The sequence below is a fragment of the Notolepis coatsorum genome (genome assembly GCF_963971535.1).
Source record: "Notolepis coatsorum genome assembly, chromosome: 5".
Classification (NCBI taxonomy): Eukaryota; Metazoa; Chordata; class Actinopteri; order Aulopiformes; family Paralepididae; genus Notolepis; species Notolepis coatsorum.
In genome coordinates, this window is record NC_140169.1 from 18441591 (window position 1) to 18462655 (window position 21065).

Below are 21065 nucleotides of genomic sequence, written 5' to 3' on the forward strand. Positions count from 1 at the left end.
TAAAAACCATATTATGCGTTTTCATCAATAAAAAAATGGCCAAAAAAATTCCACTCGCACGCTCACATTCACTGGGGGCCTACAAATACATTCTTTCATGGGGCCCAGAATCTGGAGCTACACCCCTGGTTACAGTACTTTGTATCTATTATATTGATGAGTGTATGTTACATTATGTGTTGATGTGGACTGCGTGTATGCTATGGATGCATATATGTTATGATGAATTGAAAATGGGGGACCCTGATGTAAACAAGACGAAAGTCTTTCTCTGGTCTGCATCCCCCACTTTGGCGACCACACTCTTGCGGCGATTTATGCCTCAGAGGACAGAGGTTTGTTTACAAACCGATGTACTTTCTAAGAGCTATATATATAATTTATAGTATTGCTATCTGTCCATTCTCATTGTCACTTGAGTGCATAAACCGTGCCTTCATAATGGCTTAAAGAAAATAAAAATCCATCGGTTGGTTGTCATTTTATAGCGTCGTGAATATAAGGTTTATCACGCTTTTCGTCTAGTCTTTTTTCCAGGAAGCTAGATAATAGGCTAAACGTTGGCGCCGTTATATCAAACGCCATTTCTGCTGTATATATACGAATGAAATAAAACAAACTGCGTAGCATCCGGACTATTACAGAGCATCTATGGATGAAATGGGGGCGGCGGGGAACGCCGATTAGTATTATTTATTAGCAATATAGTGTGCGTTCAATCAGCCATGTTCACTGATCGATCACGTTAGGTTTTAAAACAATGTCCAATCCAGCTGTAATTTGGGGGAATAGTATCCTACCGTCAGGCCATGTGATCGCCGGCAGCATTTCTTCATTAGTCATCGGATTCTGGTAGATCGATATGTCCATTGGCTAATCATAAATCCCATTATTCCAGGCTGAAATATGCGTTCGGTAACGTGATCAAAGATGGAGGGTCTTCGTTTGGAATCGAGGCTCATATGATACAACGGCATGCAAATGTCTCGATTCTGATTGGCTGAAACAGTCCATTTACACGTATGTATCTGTCACAATCCACGCTCCTGGTCCCAGGACCCGCCCACAACCGAATCACATCACTCCGCCGTGCGGATTTTTCGGAAAAACAAGATGGCGGACAATAATCTTTAACAAATGGATATGTTGATGGCGTCATAACGACTAAATATAAAGCGATTCTGTCACGGCGAATGTCTTAGTCCTTTAAACAATGTTGGATGATGTAATTGATGGGTCCTGAGTCATTGTAGAACAAAATAAAAACCGCGCGAATTGATTGATTGATTAATTTGCAATTTTCTTTTCTTCCCCTTCCTTGCCAGAGCTCAATCTCTCACACTGTCTGGCTTCCAGACACACTCACTCGGTCGCATACACACCCACACACACACACACACACACAATGTCTTAGTTGCTTAAACAATGTTGGATGATGTAATTGATGGGTCATGAGTCATTGTAGAACAAAATAAAAATCGCGCGAATTGATTGATTGATTAATTGCAATTTTTTCTTTTACCTACTTTCAATAGAAGCATCTAAGAATGAAGTTCTATAGAAAGTAGGTCTGCATCCCCTTAACAATTGTGTGTATTGAGTCGTACTGTATTGTACCCATTCTGCATCTGGTAATACAATTTTTAATCAATCAATCATTCCAATAACAACCACTAACTTCATAATTAAAAACTAAAGAAAAGTTGGATGTCTTAGTTGAAAGGCAGTTGGATGTGTTAGTTGGTTGGATGCCTTAGTTGAAAGACAGTTGGATGTGTTAGTTGGTTGGATGTCTTAGTTGAAAGACAGTTGGATGTGTTAGTTAACACTTTAATCGCCGAAGACGCTGGGCAGCGTCTTTCCCCGCCATGCTTATTCTGCCGAAGACGCTGGACAGCGTCTTTGATATCAATATTTCAAAAATCTGTGATCGAAATCATATTTCTCCCCCGGAGACATGATCAGTGGCGGCTGGCCACTAGGGGCGCCGCACCCCCTGGTTAACCCTGGTTAAAAGAGAGTAGAACAAGAAATATTGCAATAACGCTCTGAGTGCACTGTTTCATCGCTGTATCCGTCGCAGCCAATCAGTGTGTAACGCGCTGTGCGTTGAAATATGATGTATTATGATGGAACACGGTGCGTTTTGAAGTGGTCTAAGCAGCAGCGTCTATAATTTCCGTAGCCGCATTTCGCGGAGACGCTCTCTCTGATTGGCCAACGCCAGTTTCTGTTGTAGCTGTTGTGTAACTTGTGTTGTTGTGATGCAGCTATTTGTCTTAGAGCGTGACGGCAAGTTCTTTCGACGGTTAAGCTTAGGCACTCTTTCAAAGTTGGTTAAGGTTAGAGTTTGTCTTAGAGCATGGCGATAGAATGCCAGGTAGTTTGCAGTCTGTTCGACGCGGAAATGGGCAAAGAAATCATCACAGTACTTGTGTTGTGTGGTGCTAACACTTGGCTAACAAGAAGCTATATGGCGGATGCAGTCTGGACAGTGGTCTGGATATACATCAACAGTCTGGGACTGTGGGACAGTGGATTATACACTTTATCAAGCCCTCCTGCCCTGGACGTTTCAACTAAACAGTGAGTCTCTCTCTCTCTCTCAACACAGCGATGCTGTATTCCTGTGTCTCCGAGAAATGCGGCTACGGAAAGTATTGACGGTGCTTGCTGAGATGATAATAGCGCTTCAAAACGCGCTGCTGTGTTGTGAACTATAACATTAATTTCGCTGCTGCTGATGCATAATTAATGGATGAATGAATGAATGGTGAGTTGTTTAAAATGACAACATATACATGTGTTAATTATTTTATTGGATTGGGGGCGGCTACGTGGCGTAGTGGGCAAGGCGCTCGCCACTAATGCGGAGACGCTGGGCTCGCCTGTTCGAGCCCAGCGCTCCACATTGCTTTCAGTTTAGCTGGTCGTTCATACTAATACACATTGGCCGTATTAGGGGGTGGGAAACTGATGGGTGGGGATTGGGCGTTGTGGACAGCGACTCCTACAGGTCGGTTGGTGCGCCTGCGCAGTAGAATCAGGAAGTGTCGGGGGCAGCGTGAGCCTCCCACGCGTTACTCCTCGCCACTGAGAGATCGAGCTGTGCAGGTGAAAAGATGCGACTGCTGTTACCTCAAGTACCGGAGGGGACTTGTGCTATGTATGACTTAGTCCACATTGCAGCCGGCTTGTGGGAGGCAAGATACAGCGTTCGTGACAGGGGAGGGTTGAATTGGATGATACGAAATTGGGATGGGAGAAAATATAGAAAATGGGAGAAAAAGTGGATCAAAAAAATTATTTTATTGGATTGATCAGAGAGACAGAGAGAGAGATTGCTCCAGAGCATTTATTAACGTTACATTTTTAACTCGACCTAACGTGAACCCCCTGCGACCACCCAACAGTAGATAGTACGGGCCGCCACTGGACATGATATGTACTGTTGAGCCCCTCTCAACTCTCCAACGGTTCAAGAGCGCCATCTGATGGCCGATCGGCGGATCGCCCAAACAGGAAGTGATGCGGATGAAGTGGTGCTCACCCATATTTCGTCCGGGAACTCGCTATCGTTAGCGGGACTCCATCTTGACACACTGGATATCGATCGGTTGCAAATAACTCGATAAACAACATGATTTGGACGTATATACTATACTATTTTTTTAAACCTACTTTAGAGGGCCTAAACTTAACCAGTTGGAAACCAGGCGTACAGTAATAAAATTAGCAATCAACCAATCAATCAATTCAATAGGCCATTCTCACTTAAAACAGCGCAACACCCAGCTCTCTCTCAGTCTGACTCTCCTCCGCCGTTGCAGACAGGAGTGTGTGTGTGTGTGTGTGTGTGAATGTGTATGTGTGTGTGTGTGTGTGTGCGTGTGTGTGTGTGTGCGTGTGCCAGACAGTGTGAGAGTGAGCTCTGCAGTCAGGGGGAAGGAAGAAAAAATGTAAAAAAAATAATCAATCAATCAATCCGCGATTTTTCTTTTGTTCTACAATGACTCATGACCCATCAATTACATCATCCAACATTGTTTAAAGGACTAAGACATTCGCCGTGACAGAATCGCTTTATATTTAGTTGTTATGACGCTATCAACATATCCATTTGTTAAAGATTATTGTCTGCCATCTTGTTTTTCCGAAAAATCCACACGGCGGAGTGATGTGATTCGGTTGTGGGCGGGTCCTGGGACCAAGAGCGTGGATTGTGACAGATACATACATGTAAATGACCTGTTTCAGCCAATCAGAATTGAGAAATTTGCAGGCCGTTGTATAATTGGTTGGATGTCCTACTGAGAACAATTGAATGCACTTCCGAGCTGCTTCCACATGGAGGCAACTTCTCTTTTTTTTCTTTTTTGGGAACTACTTTTTCTGGCGGATGGTTTTTTCAATAAATCTTCAATTAATGTGTGTTTATTGTATAGCAATAAGGTTGGATGAATGTGGCAGTTGTATAAAAGCATTACACCACTTGCAGTCGTGATTTGTGAAAAATAAACCATGCCTAGGGGGGTCTAACGACCACCCCTAGGCATGGTTTATTGTTCACAAACCACTCCTGCGTGTGATGTAATGCTTAAGTAGAGGACTATGGTTGTACTGGGTAGTTCACAGCTGTTACTTTAGTGGCCAACAGTAGAGGACTATGGTTGTACAGGGTAGTTCACAGGTGTTTAGTGGCCAACAGTAGAGGACTATGGTTGTACTGGGTAGTTCACAGCTGTTTAGTGGCCAACAGTAGAGTTTGATTGATTGATTGAAAACTTTATTAACAGATTGCAGAATGGGTACAATACAGTACAGCTCAATACACACAATTGTTAAGGGGATGCAGACCAGAGAAAGACTTTCGTCTTGTTTACATCAGGGTCCCCCATTTTCAATTCATCAGGACATATATGACATACATGACATACAGATAGTCAGTACTGCTACATCTATACATTTATGACATACCAGATTTGCAAATACAGTACTGTTTGTGATACAGAAGGAGTCAGGAAAAGGGAGTATATACATTTGACGTAGAAACTGTACATTGGAGGAGGTTGGGTGGGGGGGGGGTTGGGTACACTGGGATATTGACAACCATACTGGGTAATCTACATTAGAGGTGGTTGGGGGGGGGGGCACACTGTATATACAAGCAAAACTGTACATTGAGGGGGGGGGAGACTGTACAAACAAACAAAATTGTACATTGGACTATTGACAAAACCATACTAGGTAAATGACTGTACAGGAGGACTATGGTTGTACTGGGTGCGTGTAGCTTTATGCCAAGCAAGCAGTGCAAAAATTTACCGTAGTGGCATGCAGTAATGCGCCTTTCATTTTCCGCCGCCCAGCGCCCAGGTCGCGCGGAAATAGGCTGTCTATTGCCATTCTCTTTGACAAACTCTAACCTTAACCAGCTCCTTAACAACGCCTAAACTTAACCGTTCTAACCTTAACCAACTCCGAAACAATGCCTAACCTTAACCTTAACCTTAACCATGCCTAACCTTAACCATAGAAATTATATTGCCATTCTCTTTGACAAACTCTAACCTTAACCAGCTCCTTAACAGCGCCTAAACTTAACCGTTCTAACCTTAACCAACTCCGAAACAATGCCTAACCTTAACCTTAACCATGCCTAACCTTAACCGGCGAAAGAATACACGTTAAAAAAAAATCACGTTAAAAAATATTTTCGATGGGATTCGAACTCGCCAGCAAACAAGCCATAGGATCCACAGCCATGTGTCCTTGCCAATTGAGCTATTGCTAGATACTGAATAAGGGGCGGTGACTTATATATATTGAGCTCCGCTCGTGTCGAACCAAGGCAGGATCTCATGCGCATGCGCGGGCACCTCGCGCGAGCACGCCGGCGCACGCACGCACCTGAGCGAGCACGCCGCCGCCGGTGCACGCACGGTAGCATTTGTCTGAAAAGAAGGGCGCTTTACCGCACTAGCGTGCGGTGACGAATGCGGAAGCATTTTTGCACTGCTTGCTTGGCATTAACGTACAGGCGTACTGCGTGGTTCACAGGTGTGTCTGTGAGCAGCCCTCCCTCCCTCCCCCTGCAGCCACTCCCCCGGGCCGTGGCTGTTAATAATAATAATAATAAAACACCATTCAATAAAGTCTCTTCTGTGTACTTTCTAAATATACTGGATGGCCTATTGATGTAAAATAACTTATTTATTAAAAGTAATTATTATATATTAATTTGATGGACAAGTGATTTTGTTTGCAGATGATTCTTTTGGAAGAAAATGTAAAACTGTGTTTGGAAGAATTGTTAAGGGTTTATTGCAATAAGGGGTAAGACCCGATAAGCATATTTCTTCTTCATATTCCTTTTCGGACAGAAGACCGTTTTGTATATTATTTTTATTATTTATTTTTCTTTTCACAGCAAATTATCTTTGTATTTTTTTTTTAAATATTGTTATTTCTTGTTCATATTTCTTGTTAGAAATAAACCATTCATAGTGTAATATAACTGAAGTTGTTAGTGTAAATGAAATAACATACAAAACTTATTTTTTTACCCAAGGCTTTTACTTACAGAACTTACTACATTGTACAAAAGGTCTATTGAATACATTCTACACATTGTTGGAAAGTAAATGATAAATGTACATAGACAAGAGAAGTCTGTGCTGTAAGGATGGGGCAATATCGCTATTCACTCTATAGCTGTGCGGAGAAAATCCACCTTAAAACAGAATTATTCCTAGGCTCTCAGTCTTGTGAATGACTAAAAGTTGGAACCAGGAGAAGCGAGAAAGATCTGTGATGTCGTCAAAAGACACACACAGGAGCTGCTCCATAAACTATGAATGAGAGGCTGAGTCTGTGGTCACATTTAATGATGGAACCTTTACACCAGTAGTGCCAACGGTCCCCAGTCTGCTATTTCACAGAGCAGGGTTAGCAAGTTAGCCGGATAACTTTGAAAACTATCTAGATTTTAATTGAATCTATAAATTTCAACTTGAATATTAGGTTTAGCAATGCATCATACATATTGATAATCAAAGATCTTTGTAATGTAATGCGTCTTACTGCGTAATCGAGCTTCATGAAATGTCCTGCTGGGCACAGGTTGACTCTGATTCTCGACAGAATCACATCAAGACTTGACAGAATCACATGAAGTCTTCAGGTGATTCTGTCAAGTGAGGTTTTCTGACCTTCATGTACAATAATCTATATAAAACTAGCCAAGCTCACAGGATTTGTTTTACAGTGGATTTTCCCTTTTAAAAACTAAGGGTGTATATGAAGGGTGCTCTTACGAATACAAGACGAATAAATTAAAACCTTCTGAGAGCTATGGCAAAAAGAATTGCACTTACTTTGTTACTTAAATACTTAAAATGCGTTATGGGTATTACTAAGAAATCATCAACTTGTGAAACAGCTCTTCAATAAATTTTAGTACACAGACTTCTCAGTGGGAGTCAGTTACCATGCCTACAATGTAGATACAACAGTAATACTTAATATCAGATAGGCTGGATTTATACAGGAAGAGAAAATCTGACCTCTAACCCTTTCAGGTGTACGTTTATGGAACGTTTTCTCAGAATTCGATGACTAGACGATTTCAGTGGAATTGACTATTTACTATATTCACACAATGGCCATGTTGCTTTTATGTCATGGTCAGGTTGGATTCCTTTCCACCCTTTCCCCACCCAAGGTGGGAGCAAAATGGCCACCATGTGAATATGGACAATTGTGTTGTTGGGGAACAGCTTGGACTGCAGTTGACTGACAGGAAATCAAATGTAGTCCATTTAGGAATGTTTATGTTGTCAATTTGAAACAGTCTATAGCTTCTCGATGGCCTGCATTATTAGAATGTTAAGTCAAAATTAATGAATGTCAAAAATGAGAGATATGGTTCACCTGAACACACAGGCCTAGAGATCAGATTGTCTGTTTCTGTGTAAATCCAGCCTAAATCACAGATAATGTTCTTGCAGGGCAAATCTTTGCAGCTCAGGCAGTCAGTTTAATCAGCAAAAGCATTTCCCCCACTTCTCAGTGATAATAATACGAAAATACATCAGCATTGAAATCTGCCTCTGCGTATTGTAACAATACTGCCCGTCATCATTTTCAAAATATATATAAATCTACTTCATATCTACAGTACAGCCAGCAGATGAGATAATAAAATACTCATAACTTGATATCTAAAATACTTTTGACAGTTTATAGGTCACAGTTTATTGATCGTAACATTGAGGAGTGGCATAAATTATAACAGCTGAGACTGATAATGGTGACACAATACAAATAAAAGTGAGTGTCAGTTTCCATGACGACAAACTGAGACATGGCCGCCACGCTGTAGGGTCCAAAACACCAAGTATGGCTTGCTTTTCAATTTCACTCCGTTTTGTGTACCGAAATCATTTAAACTGAACGCTTATTGTGCTAAATGGCCACAACAAAATGCCTGCAGGTAGGAGCTTTGATGTCAAATGAAAGCAAACATTATCCTTTTTAAGATAACTAATCCTGCAAAATTGTTAGCTAGATTGTACAGTAGGTAGTACTTATACAACTGCTTTAAAGAAAAGGTCAAAAGGTATATAGTAAATTCTACAATTCTTTAAGTCTACTGTATATGAACAGTACTGTGGTTACTGCAGTACTGTTGTTACTGTATAAATGTTCTCACACAGTGGATAAATTAGTGATATAAAAACAGAATAGTTCAAAGCTATAGGGCTGGCTAGTCGTGGACAAGAATCTCAATGATAGGATCTTTTTAGAATACAAGTGGGCTTTAACCTTTCTGTGGCTGTTTCAACCATCAACTTGTCCAGTTCTAAACCAGCTGCTGTTCATTAAAACCATAGTGATATTACCTTTCAGTGGCATCTCCAGCATTCTCAGCTGAGATGATTAAAATACATTAATCTATATAAGGCAGGTAGTAACTACAGTGTTTTCGTACAAGATACCTGGTTTAAATTACTATCTAAACTGGATTCAATTACTTTTCTTGGATTGACTGATCTTGTCTGGCACAATCGAACTAACAATTAAGTTTAAGCCCCACCCACCTTCTGCACTCCCAGGCAGGCAAAAGCACACGCTGCAAGTATTATAATAATTTTGATGAGCAATTGACCTATGTCTAGTATGAAGACTTCAAATGCTGGTTGGTTCCCAGAGATCAGAACTCATGCATGCCTGCATGCTACAGTATACTGTCGTTTGCAGTCATCCTAGTCTCGCACAGCCAGACCTCCGTTTCATCAAGCTTCATGATGGGTCTGGGGAACATCAGTACAAAAGACAGTTTAGAAAAGGGGAGGAGACACAGTGGTCATCATACCGCTACAACCAATCAGGAAGGTGCAGGAGGCGGGCATTTCTTTCAAACTCACAGCCAATTGACCCATTTCAAGCCTCGCCCTCTTTTCTGGATCCTCCAATCACAAGTTTGTCCATGGGGAAGCAACGTTTGTGATTGGAGAATCGAGAAAAGAGTGGGTTTGAGATGGGTGAATTGAATGGCGGCACTCAGGACTTCCAAGGTCTCATTGGCCCACCCAGCGAGAAGCTTGAGGAGACTGAGGTCTGGCCACACAAGATCACAGTCATGCTGAAAGGAATCCGAGCCACGACTCGGGGCGATTTAACAGTGAAACGCAAGACATGAGACAATAATTCAACGCTGGCGCTCAATCTTTCGGTTGCGCAAACAACCAGAACACGATGGGCCCGATAAAAACGAGAGAAAGGACAATGTAAGAATAAAATGTCAGTAAAAGTGAAGTAGTTGTGCCCACAGTATATTTGTCCAGAGTCCAGTTCAAGGTCCAGTGTCCCTCGTTATTCCAGTGATTCTTCAGCATCCAAGAGACAAACAACAACAAGATAAAATATTCCATATCCAGTGGCTGCAGTCAGTCCCGGTTCCAGTGTGTGTGCAATGCATGTGCGTGTGTGTGCATGTGTGTGTGTGTGTGTGTGTGAGTGTGCGCGTGGATATTAGAGTGTTAAGTGTGCTATAGGGAATGTACAATACTGGACCACAAGAGTTTCTCCATCCAGTGTTAGTTCAGCCTCTCCGGAGGCAGCGTGTGCTCTGTGTGGCTGGACAGGAAAGCTCATGTGGAGCAGGGATCCAGTGTTAGTTCAACCTCTCCGGAGGCAGCGTGTGCTCTGTGTGGCTGGACAGGAACGCTCATGTGGAGCAGGGATCCAGTGTTAGTTCAACCTCTCCGGAGGCAGCGTGTGCTCTGTGTGGCTGGACAGGAACGCTCATGTGGAGCAGGGATCCAGTGTTAGTTCAACCTCTCCGGAGGCAGCGTGTGCTCTGTGTGGCTGGACAGGAACGCTCATGTGGAGCAGGGATCCAGTGTTAGTTCAACCTCTCCGGAGGCAGCGTGTGCTCTGTGTGGCTGGACAGGAACGCTCATGTGGAGCAGGGATCCAGTGTTAGTTCAACCTCTCCGGAGGCAGCGTGTGCTCTGTGTGGCTGGACAGGAACGCTCATGTGGAGCAGGGATCCAGTGTTAGTTCAACCTCTCCGGAGGCAGCGTGTGCTCTGTGTGGCTGGACAGGAACGCTCATGTGGAGCAGGGATCCAGTGTTAGTTCAACCTCTCCGGAGGCAGCGTGTGCTCTGTGTGTACCAAGTACCAACACAACAGATACAGGTTCTTTAAGTACCAACACACCAGGGATCCAGTGGTTAAGTATCGTCAGTAATCAAATAGACAAAAGAAGACAAATAAAAGAATGCAAAACGAGGAACTTCTCTGAAGGAAATCTTCAGTGATGCAGTGATAAGAGAACAAAATGGACCACAACGTATCCACAGTGGAATGCAGTGTAAGGGGGGGGGGGGGGGGGGGGGGTGCTTCTATTCCAGTACCGTGAGAACATTATGTCTTGTTTTTGTATACTGTGGGTGGTGCTGGCGGGAAGTGGATACAGAAGAATCAAGAGGCAACCAGACTTTTATCTCAAATCAAAATGACTCCCCCACAGTAAAATACATACTTAAATAGTAATTTCATCTTGTATTCAGTCTTAAAATCAGATGTTTCTTGAAGATAAGAAGGACAATTAGGTTAGGGGGTGATTTATTATTATTTTTTCTTTTTCTTTTTTAACATTTCTAGTTCTCAGAATTAATCTCATGACCCGCCCTTATTTCAAGATATATTGCCGAGTCGAATTTTCACATAAAAATGATCTCACCATATTGGCAGCTTTAAAGATATGATTTAAGGCTGAGCACAACAAAACCACTTATCTTAGACCTCCTTTCCTTCTCCACTGAAATCAACTAGGTGGTGATCCTCTATGACCTCCCTGTGTCAGAGCCTGTAGGTGGTGATCCTCCATGACCTCCCTGTGTCAGAGCCTGTAGGTGGTGATCCTCTATGACCTCCCTGTGTCAGAGCCTGTAGGTGGTGATCCTCCATGACCTCCCTGTGTCAGAGCCTGTAGGTGGTGATCCTCCATGACCTCCCTGTGTCAGAGCCTCGTCCACCAGGTCACATCTAAGGGAGTCGGGTTCAGCGGCAGAGAAGGAGACGACGGAGAGGAGGAGGCGGGAGAGGCGGAGGTATGGAGAGACGCTCGAGTTACTCCTCATTCCTCCTCAGAATTCGAGAGGTCAGGTCACCTCTTTCGGGGGGGTGGGGGAGCGTGTGGAGTATGAAGGAGGTCTATAGGAGGAGGTATGGGGCAGAGGGGAAGATGGGGAGGTCACTCCTCATTTCCCCTCAGAGCTCAGTTGTCAGGAGACCTCTGGGTTTGGCTCCATCCTCTGAGGCCGGTTGCTGAGCCACAATGCTGTCAGGTGTAGAGGGGTGGTGGGGAACACACCAGGAATATGGGTAAGAGAAACATGTGGCATAAGTATGAAGCTAATACGAACAAAATTACATTTTCATTCATCACTGACTTTTAACTCAACTCCTAGACCAATCAATTCACTTGTTGTAGTGTGGAGGGAGGGACTAGGCACATTAAATGATTAAAGGTGTTATAGATATTTATTTTATGTAGAGTATTCATAGAAAAATAATAATACATTCACAAAGCTTTCAGAAAGGTGCGGAATAAAAGTAATGCCCCCCCCCCCCCCCAACATTGCAGGCATGTATCCCCTCCCTACTCCCCATTTCCCCACGTGGAATGCACCCGATTGGATAAATGACATGCTGGCGCGCTAGTTATCTATAGCACCTTTAACAAAAAAAAATTTCTTTTTGTCATTACAAGAATTCAAAGAATGTGGTCACAGTATGGTACATTTGTCCACTCAAACAGTGAACCTGAACATCCAGCACCAACACGCCTACTGGAGGAACATGTACAGTATGGTGTCTGCTAGGGGCTTGGGTCCTATTAGAGGTGTATTTGTAATGGATCTTACCTGGTCGCGATGATGTTATGGGATTGAGCGAGGTGGGGGTGGACTTGGGCAAGAGCACCCCCTTCGGCTGGGAGGAGAGGGGTGACCTTAGCAGTGGGGTCAAGGTCTAGCAGGCCATTAGTAAACACACCAGGAGGCTGCAGTAGAACAGGAGGGGGGGGGGGGTGAGGGCAGTCAGTCTCTACACAGCTACTATACACGCTGTTCATACACATGACCTACATCAGGAGCTACAGCTACTATACACGCTGTCATACTTCACTGCCTTGTATCACTGTTGACCTAAATATGTTATTTAATTGCAAAACCATGTCTTTAAAAAAGTTATACATATGTAACAGGTACAACCTAGTACCTGCCACGAAACTTCGACCGCGCCTTGAGTGGGAGTCGAACCCCGGGCGTCCGCACGGGGGGAAGCAACACAAACCGCTGCGCCAAGAGAGGAATTCCTCCCTAAGCGCTGAGCTTGAATGCCTCTGGGGAGTGAGTTTTACTTCCATGCACCGTAGTCACACTATCGCGGTGCATATCCGTTACACATATAAAAGAAGGTTTTGCTGAAAGGAGAGACAGCCAGCCAGATACAGTAGGTAAAAGAGCAGGTAGGTAAATATACACAGGTAAAATACATGCAGATTGCATGATATAGATAAAGACACAGCATACAGACAGACAACTAAGTAACACAAAGCAGGTGACCAGACAGACAGACACAGACACAGACATAGAGACAGAGACAGACAGAGGCTACCACTCACAGCAGTGGCAGGAATGATCCAGCGAGGTGTGATGAGAGGTTTGGGCTGCTGCACTGGTGGCAACTGGAACATGACAAGAACACAACAGGTACATATTGTTTAAGTAACACAACAGGTACATGTTCTTTAAGTACCAACACAACAGGTACAGGTTCTTTAAGTACCAACACACAAGGTACAGGTTCTTTAAGTACCAGCACAACAGGTACAGGTTCTTTAAGTACCAACACAACACATGTTCTTTAAGTACCAACACAACAGGTACAGGTTCTTTAAGTACCAACACACTTCCGGTTTAGCGTTAGAATGGAGTAAGTCGCATGTGACACAGCTGCTCACCCGTTATTTTTTTTATTGTTTTAAAAACATATTTATAAACCATTAATGCGTTTAAAACTTGACGCATATATCAACTGAGATTATCAACTAACTATATTGACCAAAAGAATCGAGATGTCACCAAAGAAAGACACAACGAGACCAAAACCAGTCGCAGAGGACCCGCCTAAGGAAGCAGGATTCGTGCGGCAAATAGCAGAGAATATAGACGTGACAGTGGCCGCTTCAAGTTCAACCCCTTCAAATACCTCCGCGGACACCGAATATATCATCCGGAGAATGGAGAAAATGGAGAATACAATAACCCAAAAAGTAGATGCTATCAAAGAATCTATCGAAGGCAAAATAGAAGCGCTAAGAGCGGACGCCGATGCACATATTAAGCGCACCGAGGCACTGGAAACAGGTATGGAAGTCCACCAACAAAATTTCGTTCGAATCTACAAAGACGTGGATGATATCAACGTTAACCTAACTGCTGAGATGAAGGGAAACTACAAAGAACTCAATACGGAGCTCAACGATATAACGATGGAGCTTAAGCGAATCAATGAAGAACAGAAAACCAAAATATTCTAGATGGAATATCAAAAACGCAAGCTGAATATTCGTATAGTCGGTCTGGACGAGTCGGTGAGCTGCGCACACCCTGAAGAGTTTGCCACAGAATTACAGAAAATCTTGGGACCAGAGATCCTTCCTAAAGTACCAGAGGTGGAACAGTGCTACAGATTGGGGACCCGATCCAGTGACAATAACGTTAAGCCCAGAGTGATATTGGTTATCCTGCGCCAAGTCAGAATAAAAGAAATGATTATTCGTGAAACTCGCAGGATGAAAGGCAATCTGAAATACAAGGATATATCAATACACTGCTTTGAAGATTATTGTTGTGAGGTAGTGGACCTGCGTGCCAAGTTCAAGACGGTGATGTCTCAACTCTATCTGGAGAAATACAGACCCCTATTAATATACCCTGCAATACTTTGCATCGTCGATAAACAAGGAGCAAGGGTTTTCCTCAACTCGCCTGAAGATGCAGCCAAATACATGTCTGCACAACACGCAGGATAGTGTATAAATGGCCTTTTAATCTCTGTTATGCATGGACACCATATAGTATAAACTTTAATGAACCGATGATTTGGGACAGAGAGACCTACGAGCTCAGAGTTATTGAATGTTTTCCCCGTCGGGCTTCTATTATTGCGGACATATTGGATTCAAAATTGGAACACTCCAGAACATACTGGAACATTCGAACACTGTAAAAACGACATATTGGAATAATCTAGAACATCTAAAGCATTCTTTGATATAGGGAACATTCTGGAATAACAGCAATACGTGGCCAGACATACTACCAGAAGCCCTTCGGGGGAATAACCAACAGCATCTAGCTGCAGAACCACAGAACCATCACAGCAGCGGCCGGCTGGAATAACATTCTTCACAACGGATCATCGCCCACCCCTGGCCAGGGGAAATGCTGCATATACGTATTTAAAAACTGCTTTTTATTAATTGGAAATATTTCCACTACTTCTCCAATTTATACTTTAGATGTTTAAGCATAGCAAAGCTCTTTTAAGATCTAAGTTAATGTTCTCTTCCTTTTACTTGTTTTTTTTCTTCTGTTTTCTCTGATTTATTGAGGCTCTCTTTTCAGTTCAATACCTCCATATTATTCATGGGTTACTATAAATTACACAAGTTCATATAAAATGTAAGTGATTAGGGCATGATAATTGAAGCATATTTTTGGTCTTTATTTTTAGTTTTATCTTATTTTAATTTTTATTTAACGGGAAAGTGGCCAAGCCACAGTCGACATTCTACTTATGGTAGAATTTAGAGTGTTAGATCCTATGGTATACATAGGAATGTTAAGGATAATTGGATCATTCTGGGATATCCGGTGGTGTAAGGGAGGGAGTCATACGCAAAGGTTGTGTTCATGGAACACAATCCTGTACGACTCTCGGTGGGAGGGGAGGGAAGGGGATTTTTATTTGTATATATGTATGTTTTTAAGCTCGGCTCTCAACGGGACCTCACTAGTTGGATGTATATCTATTATTGCCTCGCACTCCAGAAGCATTACCAAAAACTACACTACAACATGTATAGATTATGGCTAGTTTGAATATAATGATCTGGAACACCGGGGGAATAAATAACCAACTCAAACGCAAAAGCGTGCTCACACTGATGAAAAAAGAACATGTGGACATTGCTCTGCTAAGCGAAACGCACATTCTAGAGAAAGACATAGATAAATTAGCGGACAACACATATCATAATATTAGTCACTCTTCTATTGGTACGAGAACTTGGGGTGTAGCCATAGTCGTTAAACGTAAGTTGAATATTGTATTAAAGGGAGTATGGTCTGATGTAGAAGGTCGGATAACTATAGCTAAGATTGTACATAAGAACAGGAAAATAGCGTTGGTAGCGGTATACGCCCCAAATTTGTACGAAGAGGATTTCTTCACTACACTAACCAATGCAATGTTAGACATTCCCGATTACTCATTTATAATAGGTGCGGATTTTAATGCCATCTGGAACCCAAGGATGGACAAATCTTACCTCGCCTTTTCCAGCGAACAAAAGAATTCATCTAAGGCATTAAAGGATTGGTCGAAGATTACAGGTGTAAATGACTTATGGCGATTACTTAATCCCACGACCCGAAAGTACTCTTGTCGATCTGCGAGACATAACACATTATCCAGAATAGATTATGTCTTTGCATCACAGAGACTATTTGATAATTATGAAGTGGAAATGATACCCAACGCACTATCAGATCACTGTTATTTACTCCTTAAAGGAACATTTGGTATACTATCCTCCCGAGCCCCAAGATGGCGATTTAACTCGATGCTGCTTAATAACAAGGAATTCATTACACAACTCAAAGAAGCTCTTATAGTATTCCAACGGGAGAATGCAAACTCGGTGCAAGACCCCAGAATAATATGGATGTCGGTAAAGGGAATGATCAAAGATTTCACTGATAGCTTTTCCTCCAAAATGCGCAAGAATCAATGCACAAAACTGGCTGAGCTGGAAACGCTTTACTCAACGTTATTTAATTCTCTAAAATACAACAACTCAACTCGACTAGAGAATCAAGTTAACGTACTAAAAATAGAGATCAATGCCATATACAGACAACAATCGGAAATACAAATACGCAGCACAAGACAACAGCAGTACTCCCAAGGTTCTAAACCTAGTCACCTATTAGCCATGCGATTAAGAATTAATGCAAAATTTGCAGATATAACTACCATTAGAGCACAACAAGTACTTGAAACAGACCCTGTAAAAATAAACGATACATTCAAAGAATTCTACTCCGACTTATATAAATCAGAAACGACCTTCGATCAAAACAAAATGGACACATATCTTAATCAAATTATTCTCCCTAAACTTTCAGAGGATGACGCTAAACAGTTAGAAACACCGATCACACTAGAGGAACTCAAGAAGGCCATATCCGAAATGCAAAGTGGTAAGGCTCCTGGAAGAGACGGTATCCCATCAGAAATGTACCTTTCTTGTTGGGACATAATTGGACCCTTATTACTAAATATGATCTTATACTCAGTCAAGGAGGGGAACTTCCATAAGAATGACAATATTGCACTCATAACAGTCCTCCTTAAAAAAGACAAAGACCCCAACGAGTGCGGTAGTTAGACCTTTAAGCCTCCTCGGAACCGATATCAAACTGTACTCTAAGGTATTAGCCATCAGATTACAAAAGCATATGACGTCTTTAGTTCACCCGGACCAAACTGGCTTCATAAGAGGCCGCCTGATCACTGATAACATAAGACGAATACTGCACGTACTAGATGCCGACAAGGATGACACCATACCTAAGGCGATGCTGTCCCTGGATGCTATGAAAGCCTTTGACAGGCTGGAATGGTCGTATCTATGGGCAGTATTAGAAAGGATGGTGTTAGGAAAAGGATTCATTGATATGATTAAAGTATTATACAAAGACCCATCGGCCATGATTACAACAGGTACAATCATCTCCAAAATCTTTCCGGTATCACGCTCAGCCAGACAGGTTGCCCTCTTAGTCCCGGACTATTCAATCTATCATTAGAGCCTTTAGCACAATATATAAGACAATCCCAATCCATAGAACCAATCGTAATCAAGGGCACACAACATAAAATTAGTTTATATGCGGACGACGTAATATTGTTCATGCAAAACCCCAACACAGCATTGCCTCACCTTCTCAAGCTGATTGAGAACTTTGGTGATTTATCGGGATTTAAGATAAATTGGCCGAAGTCGGCTTTCCTTCCACTTAACACCCCTGCAAAAAAAGATATAACCCTCCCAGGAGAGATACCTATGGTAAAACATTTTAGATGCTTGGGAGTGGAAATATTCCCCACCATAAGACAAACGGTGAAGCACAATTACACAAAAATCCAAAACAAAATCAAAGACGACCTTGATAGGTGGGCAAAACTTAAAAACACAGTACAAGCATGGATATCAATAGTTAAGATGGATGTACTACCTAGAATCAACTTCTTCAGTTCAATGCTACCGTTACCCCCTCCAGAGGGTTACTGGAAAAGATTACACTCCTCCACATACAAATTTATTTGGAATAACAAACCACCACGTATAAAAAGATCCACCGCACAGAGAAATAAAGCAGATGGTGGCATGGCATTTCCAGATTTTTTCCAATATTTTAAGGCGTACACATTTGACCCCCAAGCATTAGTATCCTGGAGAAAATTAGAAGAAAACATAGTAGCCCCACATAGACTGAAGGACATAGCATACACTAAACTACCAATCAAGCACTGTGAACGGAAATTTGGCCCCATAATTACTCATGCGATCCGGATATGGCGTGAAACACAAAAAAAAAATCCTAACCCACATAAATGGCACAATCATACTCCCTTATTCAATAACAATGCACTCTTAATTGAAAAACGACCTATAAGATTCCCTATATGGGAAGAGCAAGGCATACACTCATTAGGGGATGTTTTTAACAAACAGGGTTTTTGTAGTTATGGAGAAATATGCAAAAAATTTAATCTCACCAAGTCCACATGGCTTTTTTACATACAGTTACGGCTATGTTTGAAGTCTCACAGTGTTCCATTAGACATACCAATTGAACACCACAGATACCACAAATTCTTCTATGAAAGAGAGACATCGAGAGGTTTTGTTTCAGATTTGTATCATCAATTACTAACATCCTCGTATGAAACCCTCCAACTAGACTCTGCCTGGAGGAGGGATATACCAGACCTGGAAAATGACTGATTGGCAAGGAACCCGGACCATCAACAAATCAATCTTAACTATATTCACAGGACATACTTGACTCCTATAAGACTGAGCAGAATGGGTCTTAAACAAGACTCCAAATGCTCCCAATGTACAAATGGGGACGAAGGGACATTTATGCACATGTATTGGGACTGCCCACCAGTTAAGACATTCTGGAAAGATGTGACCCAACAATTATCAAAACTCGTATCTTGGAATATACCTGTACACCCCTCGGTATTACTATTGAATGATGTTTTTGAGTTTGCAGTAAATCCACAGCTAAAGAGATTGGTTTTATCGGGTATCACAGTAGCTAAAAAGCTGATCGCATCACGCTGGTTTCAACCGGAAAAAATGTGCCGGAAAGTTTGGTTTCTTACATTTGCCCACCGGCGCAACGCACCACTTTGCCGAACTCTAGCGGCTCGGGTGTGATTAAAAAAATAAATACAATATATATAGATAAGAATATATAAGAACACGTACAGTACTTGTGATGAGAAGACAACAGCTGTTATGTAAAGTCTATGGTATACAGTGTATCTACTAAGATAGAGTTAGCTGACAATTAAAGCCCTATTTGTTGCCTGTCGATTGCCGCTTCAGGCGACAAAATCCGCTCAGCGGTTCTCGAGTTACATGCCGATATGTGAGGCGTGCGCCAAAGTACACGGCAGACTTTTTCTAAAAATGTTATTACCACCCGCGACTCCCGGGGCTCTAGCTCAGTCAATCATTTGGCTAGAAGATTATTGGACATGGTTGTAGCCAATGAGAGTGGCTTTCCAATGATACCCCACGTGGGGATCTGCAAATCAGGAATCTAGGTGAAAAGTCACTAGCGAAAACAGGACGAGAAAAAGCCACAGAATGCATTGGAGTCAATGAGAAAACTGAAACCGGCAGAGCTTTTTTCCCTCCCAGTTTACCAAAATCGCTCCTAATCACTAATTTCTGAACGGATTTCTATGAAATCTGGACATGTACTACATAAGACCTCAGGCCATGGACCCAGGGTGTTTTCCAGTTCATAAAATGTTTTGGAAATACTATATTTGGATATTGCAACAACTACAGAAAAACGATTAACAAGTAACAAGTTTTTCTACAACTCGAGTTCAGAGTCAGACCTACAGTATGTTACTCTATTTCATTAGCACTAAAAGTGATCTTTCTTTATTGTATCAGAAACATCAGAATGTTATCTTTCATAAGAGACCAGGCTTATGCATGTGCTATAAGTATAAAGTATAGTATTATGGTTTGCAAAAAAAAGTATGCAGTCCTCAAAAACGAAAAAGAAAATGGACACTTTTTGGGGCGCCTGTTAACACTTCCGGCGCCAACAGCAGAGGGCGCTGTGACCCTTTAGCGCCAGTGCTTTATCCAATGTAGGATATGACTTATTTGCGAGTGGTTAAAATATATCTTAAATTATGGCTATGGGTCTAATACACCCGTCGCTTATCAATGAGTTGCTTGCAGTCAACATGTACAAAACGGATTGTTTTTTCATCGCTACATTTCCGTTTTATACCGTTTTGAATAAGAGTATAGTTTTGGTGATTTCTAGTAATTCCAGAGAAAGACGCAATAATAGCCCTTTAGTGGAATACACAAAACACGTTTTTCGGCTGATTTATGAATAGTTTTCAAATAAACGCTAGATTATCGATAGTATATGTGTCCTCATGCACGATACAGAAGCGGGCTGAAAAATCGCTTATCCGTGCCTTGGTTCGGCGCCAACGGCACGCACACACACACACACACACGTTGTGATCGCTGTGAAAGAAACATCTGATTAACCCAAGATTGGTAACATAGAGTCCTTACCTCACATCTGATGTCCTGCAAAAAGATTTATCCAATTCCTGATCGCCATTCCAAATCTTGATCGTGTTTAGACTTCCGGTTTACGCTCAGTTCGGATGGCGGCGTAGTTTTTCCGAGCTCTGTGACCACTTCACTTTTATATTGATTACGACGTTAATTTACGACATACTTTCACATAATACATCGCAGAGATAGCAAAACAAATATCGAACAAGAAGGGGACATTAAATGAGATGGACGTTGAATGTATCAGGTCTTTGTTCCATGCTGAGCTCGATGCTAGCATACTCCAGCTATCCAACAGACTGAACTCGCTCCAGGAGGAGGTAGCTAGCGTGACCA

The 21065-nt window shown here is 42.1% G+C and overlaps 1 protein-coding gene across 2 annotated transcripts in view; it reads right to left on the reverse strand.

Moving 5' to 3' along the window:
* Positions 1-6682: 6682 nt before the first annotated feature.
* epb41l5 (erythrocyte membrane protein band 4.1 like 5) overlaps positions 6683-21065 on the reverse strand; it is a 293764-nt gene continuing 279381 nt past the window's right edge. Inside the window, exons 25-27 of one of the 2 annotated variants that reach the window (XM_084313933.1) lie at positions 13200-13262; positions 12439-12575; positions 6683-9314 (exon numbers count right to left, since the gene is read on the reverse strand). In XM_084313933.1, coding sequence (XP_084170059.1) covers positions 9239-9314; positions 12439-12575; positions 13200-13262 — 276 coding nt within the window. In that variant the 3' untranslated portion in view covers positions 6683-9238. Of the gene's footprint in view, positions 9315-10930; positions 11853-12438; positions 12576-13199; positions 13263-21065 lie in introns of those variants that run through there. The other variant, XM_084313934.1, reaches the window with a different exon arrangement.